The 20,278-nt window shown below is 51.5% G+C and overlaps 1 protein-coding gene across 2 annotated transcripts in view; it reads left to right on the top strand.

Annotated features, from left to right (window-relative positions):
- Positions 1–19,535, top strand: part of Kirrel1 (kirre like nephrin family adhesion molecule 1) — a 107,552-nt gene extending 88,017 nt beyond the window's left edge. The window contains exons 3-15 of one of the 2 annotated variants that reach the window (XM_042682146.1): positions 1,653–1,802; positions 7,419–7,576; positions 9,436–9,586; positions 10,483–10,588; positions 10,754–10,902; positions 11,114–11,241; positions 12,170–12,296; positions 12,379–12,479; positions 14,541–14,739; positions 16,162–16,269; positions 16,412–16,551; positions 17,093–17,170; positions 17,375–19,535. In XM_042682146.1, the coding sequence (XP_042538080.1) occupies positions 1,653–1,802; positions 7,419–7,576; positions 9,436–9,586; positions 10,483–10,588; positions 10,754–10,902; positions 11,114–11,241; positions 12,170–12,296; positions 12,379–12,479; positions 14,541–14,739; positions 16,162–16,269; positions 16,412–16,551; positions 17,093–17,170; positions 17,375–17,851 (2,072 nt within the window). In that variant the 3' untranslated portion in view covers positions 17,852–19,535. Of the gene's footprint in view, positions 1–1,652; positions 1,803–7,418; positions 7,577–9,435; positions 9,587–10,482; positions 10,589–10,753; positions 10,903–11,113; positions 11,242–12,121; positions 12,297–12,378; positions 12,480–14,540; positions 14,740–16,161; positions 16,270–16,411; positions 16,552–17,092; positions 17,171–17,374 lie in introns of both variants that reach the window. The other variant, XM_042682145.1, reaches the window with a different exon arrangement.
- The last annotated feature ends 743 nt before the right edge of the window (positions 19,536–20,278 follow it).

Here is a 20,278-nt window from a genome sequence, read left to right as displayed (position 1 = left end):
TACTCCAGCCTCAGCTTTGCTCCTGAGCTCTGTCTCTCCCGCCCAGCAGCTCTGTACTTCCATATGACTGGATAGGCTCAAGAAAGGCTATAGGAACCTGGTTGATCAAGGGAAACAGACCTTTGCATAAGAGAACTGCAGACAGACAGGCAAACAGACAGAACCAGGTGCTGCAGGCAGATGGATCACTCAGGAAGCCCTGGGACAGCACAGCTCCCTGCAGGGGGGTGGGAACTCAGGCACTTGTCCCAGGATGCTTCAGGCTGGCTTCACGTGGGCTGACTCTGCTCTGCCCTGTTGCAGACTCTTCCCTCCTCCTGCACAGGCTATATCTGCTCTAAGGCTAGAAACGTATTATAACATCATCTTAAGCACTTGTTTATTCATTCAACAAGCATTTATTAAGCCTAGGTTGATGTAGCTGGTGTTGAAGAAGACATAGTGATTTTTCTGAACAAACAAAAAATTCCAGCCTCCTGTATTCCAAGGCAAGCAGAGAGACCTTGGAAGGACTGCCTAGCAGGGTGGGTGAGGAATCAGGACACCTAGTGTTCATCCTCCTTCTACCTTCTGCCCACCTGGTGATACGGGGAGAGTCAGTTCCTTCTTTGGGCCTTGGTTTGCTGATCCATCTAACAGGTGCAACATGCTGGGGCCTGCCCACCTTACCTGAGCCCCTGTGAGTTCTGCACTGAAGGGGAGTGTACGCTCTGTGAAAACACACACATGTTAGCTTGAAAGCACTGGGATAGTGTAGAACACAACAGGCTGTGTAGAGATTATTTGCTCTGGGGTCCACGTATTAAAGCTGGTAGGGGAAATCTGCATAGAATAATCTGTTGAAAGGGAAGAGATGGGTCTGGTGGATCTATTGATGATGGAGAGAGAAAGAAACTGGGAGAGAGGGAGATCAATAGATATGGAGTGAGAAGAATCGATAGCCTCTGGACAGAGGGAGATAATGGGGAACCGGAGGGAGGAGGGCAGAGAAGTGGGCGGTCCTGGGCGGAAGCCTGGAGAAGGACAAGAGAGGCCGAATTGAGAAGGCCAGAGGCCCACCCCCTCTGCCATCTGCTGTGGTTGTGAAGGGAACTCAGACTGGTCTAGGGGCTCCTTAAGGGAACCAGCAGACCCTTCTCATCTGCCTCCTGTGCTGAGTGGGGCCGAGGCCTTGGCCTCCCTTGATTTCCCCCTCTCCTTTGCCAGTCCCACAGAGACGCCCCAGTGAGCTCATGTCTGTGCTGAGCTGCCCTATATATTTCCCAGCGCCCACACGCTCTCCCTCTCTCCACCCCCCCTTCTCTCCACCCTGCTGGCTGCCTCCCCCCACCCCTTCCTTTGCTATCATTATGAGAGACATTTGTCTGCAAACAGCTTCAGAGATTTCATCTGCTCCTGCTTCTGCCTGGCCTGTCTGCCCCTCCCGCTTCAGTCTTGCAATGGAGGTGGAGTCTGAGTCTAGGTCCCCCTGGTCTCACCTGCTAATGATACCCAGGAGAGGGTAGGAGGGCAGGGGGAGGAGTACTGGCCTGTTGTGGATGTCAGGCCCTGGCACAGTGATGACCTGGGGTGAGGATGTGTCCTCTGGGGCAAAGTGGTCTCAGCTGTAAGATAAGACCCATGGTAAACCTCACCCTTTTCTGTCTCTGCAGCCTGGCCACGATACCGGGTCGTGGGCTCTGCAGATGCCGGGCAGTACAACCTGGAGATCACTGACGCGGAACTCTCTGATGATGCTTCCTACGAGTGCCAGGCCACAGAGGCTGCCCTGCGCTCCCGACGGGCCAAACTCACCGTGCTCAGTAATGACCAATGCCCTGCAGTGCTCCCAGGCCCTGTCTCTCCAGCTCTCCAACTCCCTCTCTAATTCCCTGGCTTGTTCCCTCTGTTCCTGAGCCCCCAAACAGCCTTGGCTCACACCCCTTCACCCCTTCCTCAGGCCCAGCCCTCCTGCCTGGTTGCGCCTCTCTCTCAGCACTCACCCCTCCTCCTCTCAGATTCAGGGGCCTCCTTAGGGAGCAGGGTAACAAGCTGGAAGGAATGGGCATGAGAGGACTGGGGCTGGGTCCTGCTGTGTCTGCTCCCAGCTATAGCTTGGGTCTCAGAAGCCATGCTCCCAGAAGCCCACAGGGGCACAGAGCAGATGTCCCTCTGTAGTAACCCCCAGGCTATCTGCATAATGAAGGGACTCTTCTGCACACTGAGGTGAAGCCAGCTCTGCCCTACCCCTCTCCTCTCTCTCCTCAGCCCTTGGTCTTTCTGTCTCTCCAGTTCTGTGGTTTCCAGGAGCCTTGGCCTCAGGTGTCCTGCTTGCTTGCCTCTCTCCTTCCCTCCTTCCCTCCCTCCCTCCTTTCCTCCCTCCCTCCCTCCCTCCCTTCCTTCTTCCTGCTTGCCTGTACTGGGGCTTGAACTCAGGGCTTGGGCACTCCCTCTTAGCTTTTTCCACTCAAGACTTACGCTCTACCACTTGAGCCACAGCTCCACTTCCAGATTTTGATGGTTGATTGGAGATCAGAGTTTCATGGACTTTCCTACCTGGGCTGCTTGGAACTACAATCCTCAGATCTTAGACTCCTTAATATTAGGATTACAGGCATGAGCCACCAGCCCCTGGCTTCAGTTGTTCTCTCTCTGGCTCCCTGCAAACCCATCTTCTCTTTTATCATCACTCTATTTCTATCTCTTTCCTGTCTTTATTTGACCTGTTCTGTTCTGCCTATTTGCCTTTTCTCTCACTTGACCCAAAGAATTGGGGAACAGGAGAGGAAGAGGGAAGATTCCTGAGCTTAGACTCTATATGCTTTGCTATTGCGGGGGGAAGTAGGAATGTGGTAAGTTGTGCAGCTGTAGCAGAAAGACTCCTTAGCTTCTGAGGGTCCAGAGGGCTGGGCTGTGGTTGTGCCTTGACCATTTGGGTAAGAGGTCACACCCCAGACACAGGTTTCCTCCCTGGTTATGGTAAAGTGACATAATGCTGCCAGCCTTTTCTTAGCAACGGCCACCTTGTGCTCATGCACAGTGAATTGCAAACTGTGAAGATCTGGGCAAATGTGAAGTGTCAGAATAAGTGTGAACGGGAGGGCCCAGCAGCTGGTGTCTCTGGATGTGAAGGTGCCAAGGGACTAAATGATTCAGGGATGGTGGGGGACTTTGCTTTTCTTCTCTGGGACTACAATGGGAAGGCTAGCCAGGAGCAGGACTGAGGTCAGAAAGCAAGAATTAAGAGACAGCACAGGATACCAGGAACTCCTCGTCGTCCCTTGCCCAGAGTGTGTGAGCCTCCCTGGTAGGCCAGCACTGTTTGAGAGCCATGAAACCTAGGAGAACTCCTCCCTTCTTTTTCTTCCTCGCTGCCTCTATTTTGGGTGCTATTTGTGTCCTGCAGAACTTCCACCTTCACAAAATGCCCTGAGTTTCTTCCTTTCTCTCTCTTACCTCAGTATACAGCAAAGAGGTGACTGTGGGGTGTGGGGTGAGGAGATGAAAAGCCTGCTCAATGCCAAGTGTGTCAGGAGTAAGGCCTCGTGGTCCATGGCCTGGAACAGTCAAAGAAGGCTTCTTGGAGGAGGAGACGCCAATGGGAACACTGGCTAGGGAAGTGCATTGTTAGAAAGTCTGAAGATGAATGAAGCAGAGCTCCGGGCATGGGGAAATGACTAGCTTGTGGGAAGCCATTGTCAGTGTTGGGAGGGGGCCTTCCTGCTCCGTCTTGATGATGTGAATTGAGTGGAGCAGGAGAGACCCCAGAGCTGAAAGGAAGCCAGGGATGCTTAGTTCAGCTGCCCCTCTTCCCTTGTCTCTTTGCCCTATTTTTTTTCTTGGGCACTCACATACCCCTGCCTCCTCCACCCAAGTCACCTAAATACTACCTGAATAAGAAGGTAATAAGAAGGCATGATGTAGCTGGGCACCAGTGGCTCATGCCTGTAATCCTAACTACTCAGGAGCCTGAGATCTGAAGATCAGCCCAGGCAGGCAAATCCATGAGACTCTTATCTCCAATAAACCACTCAGAAAACTGGAAGTGGCACTGTGGCTCAAGTGGTAGAGTGTTAGCCTTGAGCTGAAGAGCTGAGGGACAGCACTCACATCCAGAGTTCAAGCCCCATGACCGACCAAAAAAAAGGAAGGCCTGATATTCCTGCACCCCTCCTGCCTACTGCCTGCCCTCAGCCTTGGCCCACAACAGTCTGGGGCCCAGATAACCAGGTAGGGCAGAAATGAGCAGTGGATCCTGGGATCTATCTCTCTGCCCAGGCCAATCTCATGAACTTCCCTCCATCCTCACAAGTCTTCCTGGCTCCATGTCTCAGGCCAGCCTTCTTCACAGAGTGGCCTCTTTCATTTTGCTCCGTGTGACTGGCTTTGAGAGGAGGCTTCTGCCACCTGCAGACCCAGCTGTAGACATAATATAGATCTGTAGACTTATGGCTCATTATTCACAGAAGTAAACTGGAGGGCAGCAGAAATGAGTGTGGCTTTGAAGTCAGGAGGACATGGTCTTCCTCATCCCACCCCTTTGCCACTTAACATACTCATTGTTGGGCATGTGGGCAGATACATCCCAGAGCCTTGGTTCCTTGTCTATGAGTTAGTGATATTCCCATGAAAGGATTAGTAAATGTACTTTGTGGTCAGGATGAAATGCAATCACATTCCCAAGGCATTTTAGCTGACCGAGGTAAACCTTCATGGGAATGGTAAGGATGATTGACTATCTCTGGATAGCTCACAGTTGGCTTCACCTCCTGCTTTTATCTCCACAATAACAGCCTTGGGGATTAAGTGTCAATGTAACTTTTGCCTTTTTTTTTTTTTATCAAAACCGAGCCCACAGACATATAGGCATATTGATATACAGATTTAAGTCACCAATCATAAATATTTGTTCATAAACACATAGACTCACACTCTCTAACTGTGGCTGAACTGACATTTCTACCCCCTTTCTTCCCTTTGGTCATATATGGAGGGCAGTGATAGGCTCGTGGAGCGTGGGCAGAGAGTTTGGAAAATTCTAAAGAACCTTATACTCAGCCTGGCACTGGTGGCTCATGCCTGTAATCCTAGCTGTTCAGGAGCCTGATATCCAAGGATTGCAGTTCAAAGCCAGTGCAGGCAGGAAACTCTGTGAGACTCTTATCTCCAAGTAACCACCGGAATTCCAGAAGTGGAGCTGTGGCTCAAAGTGATAGAGAGCAAAAGAGCTCAGGGACAGTGCCCAGGCCCTGAGTTCAAGCCCCATGACTGACCAAAACAAAACAATACTTATGCTGCAGGTGGCAGCAAGGGATGACTTTAGAGGGGCCCAGGCAGGTCAGGAGACCCTGAGTGTCCCCTCCTTCCCTATTTGTCTGCTTCTCACATTGCCTTCCACCTCCATCCTCATACCTGGCCCCTTCTGGCATTGGAACCAGATACACCAGGGAGTAAGGAGGAGGAGCAGGGGATTCAGAGGGTAATTACCCAGGCAGGAGCTAGAGCCACTGCTGGTTTTCTTCAGGGAGAAAAGCTAACAGATTTTACACTTCACAAGTGCCCGGCATGGTACAATCTATATCCAGTACTTCACTGACCTTCACAAGGGCCCAGGGAACAGGCATTGTTAAATCTCTGGTGAAGAAACAGAGACTCCGTATAGGGACTCACTGCACATCACACAACAGGTAAATAAAGTTGTGTTTGAAACCAGGGCAGCTGATTCCAAATTCCATTCTTTCCCCACCAATACCAGTCAGTGTCCTTGAGCTGGATAGCCGAGGACAGTTGTAGGCAGCTTCTTTCTACTGGAGACCCTGGGATAGAAATTTCTCTTCACTCCTCCAACTCTAGGATAGGCCTATACCATCCCCGCCTCCAAGGTCCTCCCAGTGTCTGTCTATCTGTGTCTCTGGAAATCTCCCTCCAAGTCTTTCTCATCTTTATCAAGATATTTTTATTGTTGGTGTTTTAATTTTTGCTTTTTGCTTGGTCATGGGGCTTGAACTCTGGGCCTGCACGTTGTCCCTGAGCTCTTCATCTCAAGGCAAGTGCTGTATCACTTGAGCACCACTTCTGGTTTTCTGGTGGTTAATTGGAGATAAGTCTCACAGACTTTACTGCCTGGGTTGGCTTTGAACCACAATCCTCAGATCTCAGCCTCTTTAGTAGCTCTTTAGTGGCTCTTTAGAAGAGCCACTGGCTCTTTTTTTTAAACTGGCTAATTTTTTTTTGGTCATGGGGCCTGAACTCTGGGCCTATGCACTGTCCCTCAGCTCTTCAGCTCAAGGCTAGTACTCTACCACTTAAGCCACAGTGCCACTTCCAGCTTTTTCTGTTTACGTGGTGCTAAGAAATTGAACCCAGAGCCTCATGCATGCGAGGCAAGCACTCTACCACTGAGCCACCTTCCTAGCCCTCTTCTTGGTTTTATCCCATCAATTAGTTGCTCATAAATTGACTCAGGAAGTCCTGCTCTCCACCAAGCTCTGGCTAGACTCTGTGGTTCTAAGAATAGCCCCTGCCCTCAGGAAACTTAGACTTGGGTTCACCTGTGTGAGTGCTGCAGAAAGAGATCCAGAATTTGTTAGCTTGAGACATTTGATTAGTTCAATTCCTTAAGCATTTAGCAAGGGCCTACTTTAGCCACCTATTAGGCACTGGAGACTACATACAAATGTTAATTTGAGAACACCTGGCCTGCTTTTCCAAGGAGTTTCAGTTGGTTGGGTTGGAGGTAAATACAGTTGGTGCTACACGCTCTGGATAACTGGTGAGGGATGCGCATGGCCGGCCTTGTGCATCACCTGGGCTGTGAACCAGGATGGTAACAGTACAAAAGCCATCGGTGAGACAGAAACATGCCACAAAGTGAGATGATGAGAAACGACAGGGCTTGGCCTGAGGACCTCAGAACAGAACGCCAGTGTGCTTACAATGAATGTCCCGAGCAGTTGTAGCCATTAAAGGTGTTTGATCTGGAGAATGGCATAGTTTTAACTGTGTCATGGAGAAAACCCGAGGAGGGTGTGTGTGATGGATAGAGCTGGTGACGTGGGAGTGCCCATCTGGCTGGTGTAGGGCAGCGCAAATAGGATGGGGTGGATGTAAGAAGCCCTGTGGGGGTAGACATTCTTCCCCAGGATGACTCAGACCTTGAGGTAGCCCAATACTTTCCTGAGCGTGAGGCAGTCCCTTCTGTACGTACAGGCACATGTCTTTAAGCAGTGGTAGCGGGTGAAGAACCACACTTGGATAGAGGCTAGGAAGAGATTCACAGGGGCTGGAAAAGTTTCTGGTCTGAGGTCCTTGGGTGAAGCCACTGTGGAAGCAATAGCTGTAGTGATTGTAGGTAGAGAGAGAAGGGCAGATGGAAGGAGGCCTTCCCAGCAAGGTGTTTGCCATACCTGGGGCTGACTTTGCCCTCCTTCCCTCCACAGTCCCCCCAGAGGACACCAGGATCGATGGAGGGCCTGTGATTCTGCTGCAGGCAGGCACGCCCCATAACCTCACATGCCGCGCCTTCAACGCCAAGCCCGCCGCCACCATCATCTGGTTCCGGGATGGGACCCAGCAGGAAGGGGCTGTGGCCAGCACGGTGAGACCCCGCCTGCTCCTCTGGCTCATCTTAAGTCCAGCACCGGGTCACCTTTTCCTTTCCCACAGGGGTCTGATCACAGACTCCAGGGGCCCAGGTGCGAGGAAGGCCCTTCAGAGGTAATCTGGTCCAACTCCTGATTTGACAGTTGGGAACACTGAGGCCTAGAAGTAGGTTTCTAACTCTACTGTACCCTTCAGTAGTGGAACTGAAACAAAACAAAAAAGCTATACAATCTAGGCTCAGGTGACTCAGGCCTGTAATCCTAGCCACTCAGGAGGTTGAGTTCTGAGGATAACAGTTTGAAGCCAGCCTGGGTAGGAAAGGCCACAAGACTCTAGAAGTGGAGACAGCTAGAAGTGGAGATGTGGCTCAAGTGGTAGAGGGGAGGAAAAAGCCAGTCTTGAGAGGAAAAAAGTACGGATCACACCCAGGCCTGGAGTTCAATCCCCAGTACCAACAGAAAAAAGGAAAGGAAAAGAAAGGGGAACAGGGAAAAGAGAGGAAGGAAGGAAAGGGAGGGAGGGAAGAAAGAAACTGGCTACATGAATTAAAATATTTTAGTGGTCAAACAAGTGGATTTGCTAATGTCATACTAAGACTGGTGACACTTTCACTGCTGTCTCCCCAAAGTCGGGCATGGCCGTCTAACTGTAGGACCATACTTTGGTTCATGCTTTCTCTTAGGCTATTTGCCATGTGGGAAATGGCTTGAAGATTCCTATGATGGCTTTTGGGAATCTCAGCCTAAGGGTCACTGGGCCTCTCTGAATTCTTGAGACTATCTTCATCCTTATCCTGGAAGAGTCTGTGGTCTAGCTGGAGAGAGTCTAGAGACACTCGTGATTGCTGTGAGCAGGGCTGGGTGAGCTTGGAGGTCAGAGGGGCAGTCTGTCTGTAAGGGACTAAAAGAGCACCCTGAAGGCTGGGCTGTCCCAAGGAGGCTTCCTAGAATGGGAGGACTTGTGAACTCTGAGAATTCCCGGAATGAAGCTCCATCCCATCCCTTGGGGGAAAACTGCTGAACACAAAAGAGTGTAGCCAGAAGATTCCATTAATAATAATAAATTAGTATGATACATCTGGTGTAGTAAGTTCATCACTTTAATGCAAGCAGTTAAAAAGGAAGAAAACTAGAGGTGAGGAAAAGAATATATGGAGACTTGTATTTTCTGTTCTGTTTTTCTGCAGACTTAAAACTGCTTAAAAAACCAACTCTAAGCCTGGCACTTCTGGCTCAACATCTGTAAAACTAGCTTCTTGAGGAGAGATCTGAGGATCACGATTTGAAGCCAGCCAGGAAGGAAAAGTCCGTGAGACTCTTAATCTCCAATTAGCCACAAAATGCCAGAAGTAGAGCTTGTGGTTCAAGTTGTAGAATGCTAGACTTGAACAAAAGAGCTTGGGGACAGTTTAGGCCCCAGTACTGGCGCGCATGGGCGCGCGCGCGTGCACACACACACACACACACACACACACACACACACACACGCACACACACACACACAAATAACTGAAAGCCCACTTTATTTTTGTGCCAGACCTAGGGCTTGAACTCAGGGCCTGGGCAGTCTCTGAGCTTCTTTGGCTCAAGACTAGTGCTCTACCACTTGAGCTATAGCTCCACTTCCAGCTTATTTGTTCTCTTAATTGAAGATAAGAGTCTCATGGACTTTCCTGCTCAGGTTTAGCTTTGAACTGCCATCCTCAGACCTCAGTTTCCTGAGTAGCTAGGATTACAGGTGTGAGCCACCAGTGCCCCAGCTCTAAAGTCTACTTTAAAGGAAACGTGGAGAGGAAATTGAGAGAAGAGATTTTTTTAGTTGGACCACATCATTTCTGTCTTTGTCCTACTCTAGGAGTTGCTAAAGGATGGAAAGAGGGAGACTACGGTTAGCCAGCTGCTCATTAACCCCACGGACCTGGACATTGGACGCGTCTTCACGTGCCGCAGCATGAATGAGGCCATCCCCAGCGGCAAGGAGACATCTATAGAGCTGGATGTACATCGTGAGTGGGGCCGTGGGAGGGGACAATCTTGGCTGGTGGCGGTGGTGAGGGGAAGATGAGATATGGGCAGCTTTTGAGAAGCATAGAATGAGTGTGGCTCTCTTCATGCCTGTCTGTCCTGGTTTGGACCGTGAGTACTGAGGGTAGTTGAAGTACTGGATATGGAGAAAGGAAGTCTTCCTCCATTTCTAAACCAGTGTGTGACTTGGGAGGATGGTTAATCCTTCTGGGTCTCCATTTTGAATTATGATTAGTTGCAGAAAGTAAGATGTGGGCCTTCACGATTCTTTATCTACAATTCCAAACTGAAGTGGTTAGGTGAGCACCTGAGCCCAGGCACTTTGTAGATTTATTTAACCTGACATTCACACATTTCACTGTAGCTGTGTTCATGTAGTCACTGTGTAGTGTTGCCCAGAGGCTGCTGGGGGTCTCCTACAGTAGAGAGGCTGTGGAAAATGTAGAAATGTATAGTCCTTAAAGGTTTCACAAGGGATTGTAGACCTATACCTGCTTCTTGAGATTGTCAGTGTTAAATCTAGTGTGGATGGTGCATGCTTACCTGATAAATGCTCAGTCAATATCCTCTGCCCAGGGAACCATGAGAGGCTGTAGGCAGAGGGGGTGGTAGGCAGCAATTTGGGGGATGCTCCAGCCCGTGGTTTTCAGTGAACCAAATGAGTCCACACTGACGCCTAGTGGCCACAGTTGTTACTACAGCCCTTGAATAATTTGTTCCTTGGTGATTGGTCAGCTGGGGATTGCTTATTTATTAGACACTGTATACTGTAAACCTGGATCCCTATAGTGGAGAAGTCTGAGTGTACGTGCTAGGTGAGGAAAAGAAAACTTTAGGAACAGAAAAGATCCTGACTTCCTGTCCCTTCACTTGGCAGACCCTCCTACAGTGACCCTGTCCATCGAGCCCCAGACGGTGCAGGAGGGAGAGCGCGTAGTCTTCACATGCCAGGCCACGGCCAATCCTGAGATCCTAGGCTACAGGTGAAAGGGTTGGGGGGGGAGCTTACTCTGGGAGTGCTGCTGGAGAGTCCCTGAGTCCTGAGGGGCAGAGAGGGTACAGGAGCAATCAGCGTCCCTGGGCACAGTGGAGAGGGTCCTGAGTTCTGATCCCATCTTTGTGTTTCTTCCAACACGCCATCCCCCCAGGTGGGCCAAAGGGGGTTTCCTGATAGAAGATGCCCATGAGAGCCGCTATGAGACAAATGTGGATTATTCCTTCTTCACGGAGCCTGTGTCTTGTGAGGTCCACAACAAAGTGGGGAGCACCAACGTCAGCACTTTAGTAAATGTCCACTGTGAGTAGCTGGAGGGGCAGGGACAGGAGACAGAACGGGGCCTTTGAAGACCTCAGGTGGAAGGTTAGGGGAAAAGCACCATGCAGCCGATAGAGCTGGGGCAGGGGGCACGGTAACTATGAGGGGCAGCAGGGCAGAAAGGAAGAGAGAGTCATTAGAGTTGGCTCGCTAGGACCTTGAGACCCTGATAAGTTACTTCTGTCTCCTTCAGTTGCCCCCCGGATTGTAGTTGATCCCAAGCCCACAACCACAGACATTGGCTCTGATGTGACCCTCACCTGTGTCTGGGTTGGAAATCCCCCCCTCACCCTCACGTGGACCAAGAAGGATTCAAACATGGTAAGCCTCTCCCTGCCTGTCCTGGGTGCTGGGAAGAAGGGCTCTGGCTATGGGTGGGGGTGGCAGTATTATTTTCCACCTTGAATCTGGGCTATTTCTAAGGTCTTGGGATTTAGAGAAGAACATTATATGGGATCAGTCTCAACCTCTTCACCAGCCTTTGCAAGGTGGGGTAGGAGATTGGAAAAGGGTCCAAAGAGATGCTGCTACAGTGGCCAGAGATCTGGTAAAGCAATGTTGAACAGGAAGTTAAGGAAGCTACCGAGGAGAGATGGTTGGATCCCACAGCTCTAGAGATGCACATTAGACAGTAGGAGCCAAAATTGTAGGGAAAGGAATTTCTAAACAAAACGTCTGGCCTGCTTTGGCAATAAAAACACTAGAACAGATCATCGGAAGGAACTGTATCCTCTTTTATTTGTGTGTATATGGGCTGCTGGTATTGAGACTTGAACTCAGGGCTTGGGTGCTGTCTCTTAGTTTCTTTTGCTCAAGGCTAGCAACCCTATTTCCAGCTTATTGGTGATTAATTGGAGATAAGGTTCTCAAAGACTTTCCTGCCTTGAAAGGCTTCAAAACGGCAATTCTCAGATCTCAGCCTCCTGAGTAACTAGGATTCTAAATGGGAGAAACAGGCTTCTGGCTAGGAACTCTACCCTCTTAAAATTACTGTAGCCATTGCCTGCCCTCTCTCACGCCCCCCCTCCTCCGTCCCTGCCCACCCTTGTAAAGTTGGTACCTTCAAATGCCTGGCTACCTAAAGACAGGGATGGATGAATCATCCGGACTCGGGAACCTGCTTTCTTTCCTCTGGCAATTCACTTGTGGCCCTTCCTGCTTTCTTTCCCATGCCTCCAATGCGGGGCCCTCATGGACCTAGGGGCCCAGGCCTCCTGGCTCCCCACCCGAGGCTGCTCTCTCTGCCCAGGTCCTGAGTAACAGCAACCAGCTACTACTGAAGTCGGTGACCCAAGCAGATGCGGGCACCTATACCTGCCGGGCCATTGTGCCTCGGATTGGAGTGGCTGAGCGGGAGGTGCCGCTTTATGTGAACGGTGAGTGGCCTGAGTGATGGAGGCCCTGCTGGACAAGGGCTGCAGCTCCTGACTGGCCTGCCTGTGTCTCCTCGTTTTGTAGGGCCTCCCATTATCTCCAGCGAGGCAGTGCAGTACGCCGTCAGGGGCGACGGTGGCAAGGTGGAATGCTTCATCGGGAGCACACCACCCCCAGACCGCATTGTGAGTATGGGGATGAGTCTCAGAACAGCCATGCGGGCCCCCCTCCCCTTGTCCAGCCTCCTCAGCTCATGCCATTTCCCCATCCCTTTTCTGGTAGTCTCATCTTGTGCCTTGTCTGTGCCAATCACACCTCATCCTTTATTTGTGTGACCCTGAGAAATTAGTGCCTTGTTGTGTGTGTGTGCACAAGCACATGCACATGCACGTGTGCACCAGTACTAAGACTTGAACTCAGGGCCTAGGTGCTATCCCTCAGCTTTTTTTCCATTCCAGACTTGCACTGTCCTACTTGAGCCACAGCCACCTTTTAGCTTTTTGGTGGTTAATTGGAGATAAGAATCTCAGGGATGGGATGGGCTGGGAAGGTGGCTCAGTGGTAGAGCGCTTGCCTTGCATGCATGAGGCTCTGGGTTCGATTCTCCCAGCACCACATAAGCAAAAAGAAAAAACGCCGGAAGTGGCGCTATGGCTCAAGTGGTAGAGCGCTAGCCTTGAGCTGAAGAGCTGAGGGACAGCGCCCAGGCCCAGAGTTCAGGCACCAGGACCGGATCCCCCCCAAAATAAAAAGAATCTCAGGGATTTTCCTGACTGGGTTGGCTTCAAATCACAATCCTTAGATCTCAGCCTCCTGAGTAGCAAGGTACAGGCATGAGCCATGGGTGGCCTGCATCTCGGTTTCCTCATCTGTAAAATCAGAGGTCATAACCCCTACCTGTAGGATTTCCTTGAGGAGTCACGGTAGCTCTCCTCTCGCCTTCCTGGCAGAGGTGCTTGCCCAGCCTTTTCTTTCCTCCCTCCTCCCCTCCCTCTGCCCCTGCCTCCCTCTCCATCAATTCTTCCCCTCCCTGTTCCACTTTTCTCTCTTCTCCTGCCTTTTTCCCCACTAGCCCTTCTCCACACACCCATCCCCGCCCCATCTCCTCTCCCCCATGCTATGAGCCATTAATTCCTTCCGTGACCATTAACCGTCAAACCCCTCATCACATTTAATGACCATTTGGCTAACTCCAGGGCTGCCCAGGGACGTTTCATTACCACGGCTGCCCAGGCAGCAGGCGGCCGGGTTCCCGGGGGGCTTCCCCTACAGAGCTGAGAGAATTGATCTCTGGCAAGGAGCCAATGCTGGGCTGATACCCCTCCTTAGCCTGTGTTCTGGGTGAAGGCACGCAGGGGGATGTGTTGGCATGGAGGGCAGGGATGGGGTCCTGCAGGATGCTCCTCTCTGGTTCCTGGATGGGCCTCCAGAGCCAGCCAGGCAGACTTGTGTGGGTTTGGTTAAAGGTAGGATTGAAGGTGGAATTATGCATGGTTAGAATTGCAGCTCTAGCTGGAGGAAACCTTGACCACTGTCGTGTGCCACCCTGGTTCTCTCATTTTACCCAAGGAAAAACTGGGATTCAGAGATGGAAAGAGAGGGGTAGAAGAGCCAGGACTGGAGCGTGGGGGGGGGGGGGGGGGGAGGAGAGGGGGGACGGGGACACTGGAACTCTGGGCACTGTCCCTGAGCTCTTTTGTTCAAGACTAGTGCTCTACCTCTTTGAGCCACAGCATCAATTTCCAGTTTTCTAGTGGTTAATTGGAGTTAAGAGCCTCACAGACTTTCCTGCCCAGTCCGGTTTTGATAGATGATCCTCAGATCTCAGCCTCCTGAGTAATTAAGAATACAGGCAGGCATGAGCCACCAGCTCCTGGCTGGTGTCTTAATCCAGAACATTCTTTGCAATGTATGGGGTTCCCAAATGTCAGCTGCATCCATCATGGAATCATTATAAAGACAGAATCCTGGAACTCGTCTCTGGACATTTCTATTTAGGACATAAGTCCCAAGAATCTACCTTTGTAGAATATCTCTTTGAGAGCCACAGCTTGTCCTAGACCAGAGGTCCAGTGCCAAGGGTTTGAGGTGGTGGCTGCAAACAGATGGTTACAGGGTGAACAGGGTGAGTGCAGGACTGGGCGTAGGGGGCATATCAGAGGTGTCTTAAGGGTTAAGGTGACAGACACCTGGGAACTTCTGCCACCTGCCCCTTCCTTATCTGCTTCCTGTCCTCCTCACCCTAGGCCTGGGCATGGAAGGAGAACTTCCTGGAGGTGGGGACCTTGGAACGCTATACGGTGGAAAGGACCAACTCTGGCAGCGGGGTGCTGTCCACGCTTACCATCAACAATGTCATGGAGGCTGACTTCCAGACCCACTACAACTGCACTGCCTGGAACAGCTTTGGACCCGGCACAGCCATCATCCAACTGGAGGAGCGAGGTGACTGGTTTTGCTGGTGCCCAGCTGGGGCTCAGGGCAGGCTGAGATACACACTGAGATTCAGAGATGAGCCAGGACTGGAATGCAAGATTCTGGAGTCTCACAGACTTTCCTGCCTGGGCTAGCTTTGAACCGTGATCCTCATATCTCAGCCTCCTGAGTAGCTGGGAATTCAGGCATGAGTCACCAGGACAGAGTATGGAGGGAGAGACTCCTCTGGGGCCTCCCATCCAGAACCTGCCTTCATGTTCAGCTAGGGAAATTCACTCACATTGATTGATCATCTTTATGTGCCAGGCTCTGTAGTAGGAGCTACAGGGACATCCAAGAATACGATATAGTTTCTGTTCACAAGAAACTCAGCTTAGTATAGGAACTTTTAGCATTGAAGCAAATGAACTCAGTTGGAGAAAAATCTCACAATCAGGATAAAGAATTAATACTTGTTGAGTTGTAAGGATTAAATGAAAGAATATGTATAAATACTGGGCACATAATAGGTGTTCAGTAAGTTCAAGTTCCCCCTCACTTCTTCAAGAACCAGTAATCTGAGAGACAATTTCCTCCTTTTAGCACCTCTGGCAGAATGAAGTCCTAAGTCTGATAAGGGAAAGACAACATTTGTTTGTTGCTGATATTTTCCTTTTTTTTTTTTTTTGCTTTTTGAGAACCATTCAGTCAGGGGGGATTTGGGGAAGCCATCTGGTCAAGTTTAGCTGAAGATGCCTGCGGGGTGAGGTATGACAGGTGGAGAGTACTTAGGGGCTCTGTGGGGAAGGTTGTCAGAGGGAAAAAGTCATTTAGTGGATCTGGAGGCAACTGGGACTGCCTGGTAGAGAAGGCCAGGAGTGGGATTCCTGTGCCCCTCAGTTCTAGAAGCAGGAGGGGAAGTGGAGCTGGGGCTCAAGTGGTAGCATGCTAGCCTTTAGCAAAAAAGCTCAGGGATAATGACGAGGCCCTGGGTTCAAGCTCCAGGACTAGCAGAAGAGGAAGAAAAGAAAAAAGGGGAGACTTGGGAGGAACGTTGGAGTCTCAGGAGCAGACACAACAGGAAGCTGGAGAATTTGGAGGCAGCAGACTTTAAACAAGTGCTCAGCCCAAGAAGGAAGGGGCCAAACCTTACAGCAGGTGGGACAAGAGACCTGACAGACAACAAGCCAGGGTCAAGCCAGGGCCCTGCTACAGTAAGGATAGGGCCTAATCATGACCTCAGCTTTGGTCAGGCTGGAACACAGACCCAATCCAACCACACTCCAACCTAGACTTACACATCATAAGGTCCACAAGCCATGCCAGAACTGAGCCTTGTGCGCAGCCCAGGGCTGCCATTGTAGCTTGTGGGGAACCATCAGGCAATGCTAAGCTCAGATCCCATTGTGGCTTCCTCCTCACCCCTCCTCCTTTTCCTTTCCCCATCCAAAGAGGTGTTACCCGTGGGCATCATCGCTGGGGCCACCATCGGCGCAGGTATCCTGCTCATCTTCTTCTTCATCGCCTTGGTGTTCTTCCTCTACCGGCGCCGAAAAGGCAGTAAGTCTGGGACCTGTATAAGCACCATTTCTGTCTGCCTCCCCCCTACCCTAATCCCCAGCCCAGAAGGGGCTGGAAGCAACCACTGCAGAGGCCATCAGCAAAAACATCTGGCCCAGCTGCGTCTGTGTCCCCATCCCAGGTCGCAAGGATGTCACCTTGAGGAAGCTGGACATCAAGGTGGAGACCGTGAACCGAGAGCCACTGACCATGCACTCCGACCGTGAGGACGACACTGCCAGCGTCTCCACGGCAACCCGGGTCATGAAGGCCATCTACTCAGTGAGGGTCCTGCTCTCCCCAGCCTAATGCGTTCTCCACACTTCTAGAACCGGCCCCATCTGCTCTCATATCATAGCTACAGCCCAAGCTCCTCCCTCAGTGAGCCCACCCCCGTCCTCTTACACACACACACACACACACTCGTGCCAAGCTCATTTCCCTCCAGCAGAGTACAGGTAGGGGAAAATTCTCCTTAGGCTTCCTCTGCCCTGTCCTTCCCCACAAGGCAACATTGGAAGCCCTTAGATCGTCTCTGGCCTAACCCCCCACCCCCCACCCCCCTTAGGCTAGGATGAGGAAATCATCCCCAGAGAGCAGCAGTCATACAGTCACGGTCACATTCATGTTAGCAACAAAATGAGTGCCAGAACCCAGGCCCCTGGCTTCCTCCCAGCACACCCTAGAGCCTGGGCAGGAAAACAGTATAGACGCAAGTCTGCCCCTGACCCAGACCCTTCCCTTAGCTGTGGCCTTGGGGCATGGGGTTGGGGAAGGAAGACAGAAGCAAAGTCCTCATCTCATGCCTCTTCCTGCTCTGCAGCCCTTTAAGGATGACGTGGACCTGAAACAGGACCTGCGCTGTGACACCATCGACACCCGGGAAGAGTATGAGATGAAGGTAGGGAAAGCAGGGACTGGCTGGGAAATGGAGCCCAGGCCCTGCCGTGGGGAGGCGGGAGGCTGGGAGAGGGCTCAGGCTGAAGAAACAGGAGGTGGAATGGCACAGGGTGCTGTCGAGGGAGGGCCCAGAAAGTTGTGATGAGATCCCCATCCTCTTCAAGAGGAAACTTAACGGTCTCCATCCTCTTCCGCTGTTCCCCAGGACCCCACCAACGGTTACTACAATGTGCGAGCCCACGAAGACCGCCCGGCCTCTAGGGCAGTGCTGTATGCTGACTACCGAGCCCCTGGCCCCACACGCTTCGATGGTCGCCCCTCATCCCGCCTCTCTCACTCCAGTGGCTACGCCCAGCTCAATACTTACAGCCGGGCACCTGCCTCTGACTATGTCCCTGAGCCTACACCCTCCGGCCCTGCTGCCCCAGCCGGCACCGACACCACCAGCCAGCTGTCCTATGAAAACTATGAAAAGTTCAACTCCCACCCCTTCCCCGGGCCAACTGGGTACCCCACCTACCGACTGGGCTATCCCCAGGCCCCACCCTCTGGCCTAGAGCGGACCCCATACGAGGCATATGACCCCATTGGCAAGTACGCCACAGCCACTCGATTCTCCTACACTTCCCAGCACTCGGACTACGGCCAGCGGTTCCAGCAGCGCATGCAGACTCACGTGTAGGGGCCAGCACCCCGCTTGGGCATCTCTGCGGGGCAGAGGAGAAGGCTTTCACAGCTGTTCCCTGATATTCAGGGGCGTTGCTCCTTGCTCCCTTCTCAGACCAGCCTTCCTCCTCCCGCTATGGCAGGTGGGGAGCAGGTCTCCCAGAAACACACCCCCCTCCCCAATCCCGAGGATGGTGCTCTGCGCATGCCCCAGCGTCTTGGGCCTGCCCTTCCCTCTTCTTCGGGAGGAGGTGTCTCTTCTGACCTGCGTGCTTGCTTGAGACCCCAGCGTGGGGACCGGGAAAGTGAAGGTGGGGAGAGCAGAGTGGGCACTTTTTAGCATTCCCTTTCGATCCCACCCCTCTGTTTTCCCATGAGTAGACGGAGCAGTGGAGTAAAATGGACTGGGCAGGCTTTGGCCTGGGGACCATGGCGTATGGGAGTCAGTGGCTCTGGCACAGTCTCTGTGGTCTGTTTTTACATCCTGGGTACATTGCTTTCCTCTTCGGAGGCCTGCAGATGGGACCTTGGATTTATTTTAGTTGTTGTCTTCAGAACAGCTCTGACAGTTGAGTTCACATCCAAGCCCCTATTCTGCTGAAATCAAAATGCCAGTCATCCTGGCTGCTACTGTGGGCATTGGTCTGTCAGCTGCAGAGGGATCCAGAGATTACCCGTAGCACCGCTCCCTTCCCTTCTCTGCTGAGTGGGCCAGATAAGTTCAGATTGTGGTAGAGAAAGGATGGTCAGGACCTTAACCTTAATTGACCAGAGACCACTGTACCCTATGTTGCACTTCCCAGACCTAACACTAGAGATAGCCATTAAGCCCTCTTTCCCCTTACCTACCCCACTTCTTGGCTTTGGCAAGTGGTATAGTGGGGTCAGAGTGCTACAGACTCTTTTTCAAAGGCAAGAGCAACAAAAACAGTGATAGGCTTATTTGGAAAGGAAGCTTGCAGGAGTTCCCACACACAAATACAAATGTCAGTAGAAAGGAAGGGGGCGCCTGTTCTCCATCAGATTCCTAACCCAGCATTACTTGTCAGATTCCAAGCACTTTGAGTCCATATTTATACATCCAGGTGGTGAGACCTGTCACACAAGCAGGTGGGCTTTGATGCCTCCCAGACTGCTGTCCTACCCGAAGCCCTACCGGCTGGTCAGAGATTGCCATCCAGGAGGCCTGGATGATGTTCTCTCCAAGTTTTAGTTTTGTTTCTTTTCCTTGGACCAATCAGATTCCTTCCACTTTTAGTGCCTTGAGTATTGAGCTTTGGGTGACTGCCCTAGTGTGTGTGGTTGCATACAGAGCAGGTACTCATGAGTCTCAGGCAGGCTGTCCAGTGATAGCATCAGGAGAGATAGGTGAGGGGCGGAGGGCCTGGAAATAGCCCTGAAGGAGAGCTCATGCTGATCCAAAGGAGACAGTAGCATGGAAGGGCACTGTAGGCATTCCATGGCACATGCTTTCCCATCCTCTACTTAGTACATACCCCCCTCCATATTCCACGCCACTGCTTCTCAACCGCCACCTTCTGACCAAAGAGAATAGGCATTCCAAAGAATCTGTACCTCTGCCTCGGCCTCCCCAAGAAGTCGCATCTGGAGTTGGCTGTTCTCCACCTGCCCATCGCAGCCAGCCTGGTGGGCGCACACCCTCCCCCTGCACCCTTCTCCCCGCCCTGTACAATTCCCAGAATGCTCCTTGCCCTTTCTCGGTGGTCACCATCCATTAGTCATGTTCACTTTAATGAGTTACATGCTCATCAGCCACGGGCCATCACCACCCTTACAGATGGGCCTGTGGGGTGACATTCCCAGCCATCCCCTTGCTGATAAAGACCAGATAATATCCAGGAAAATGAGTAGCTTCAGTTCAGACTTCAGTTTCTGAGATCTCTTGCACTTGAGACTTGGGGCAGTTTCTGCAGAGTGGTCCCTACCTAGGGCATTACGAGTGTCCAGCTGTATTCCATCCCTAAAGACTCCCACCTCCCCCAGAGGCCTTCTGATAGTGGTGAGATCTGTTAAGAATGTAGGTTCCAGTGCAGATAAATTCATACAAATTTGTATTTTCATAGATACCAGAAACCATGGGTAATCCAAACACTTTCAATAGTGGCTTTTTAGCAACTTTAAAAAAAAATAGTCATTTTTTGTTTTGAGTTTGGCCAAGTTTTCATTTCCCCATTTTGTTTCAGTAGTAGGTCCTCTTGTGTTGAAATGGTAGGCACATAGATCATGAGGTACTTCAGCACTACTGGGAAATGGTTGAGAAAGGACGCCTGGTCCAGACAGCTGTGCCACTGTTCCCCACTTCCCATCGCCAGGGCCCCTTCCCATTCCCCAATGCCAGTGCCCCATGGCATCGTGCACTGTGCAAAGTGCCGACGACCAAAGCAGTCTGTGTCCTCTGTAACTTAGACTCTGCATGATCAGA

The sequence above is a fragment of the Dipodomys spectabilis genome, unplaced genomic scaffold (genome assembly GCF_019054845.1).
Source record: "Dipodomys spectabilis isolate Male_0828 unplaced genomic scaffold, ASM1905484v1 ptg000069l, whole genome shotgun sequence".
NCBI lineage: Eukaryota > Metazoa > Chordata > Mammalia > Rodentia > Heteromyidae > Dipodomys > Dipodomys spectabilis.
Note: the sequence above shows the minus strand (reverse complement) of the source record. Positions and strands in the feature narration are given on the sequence as shown.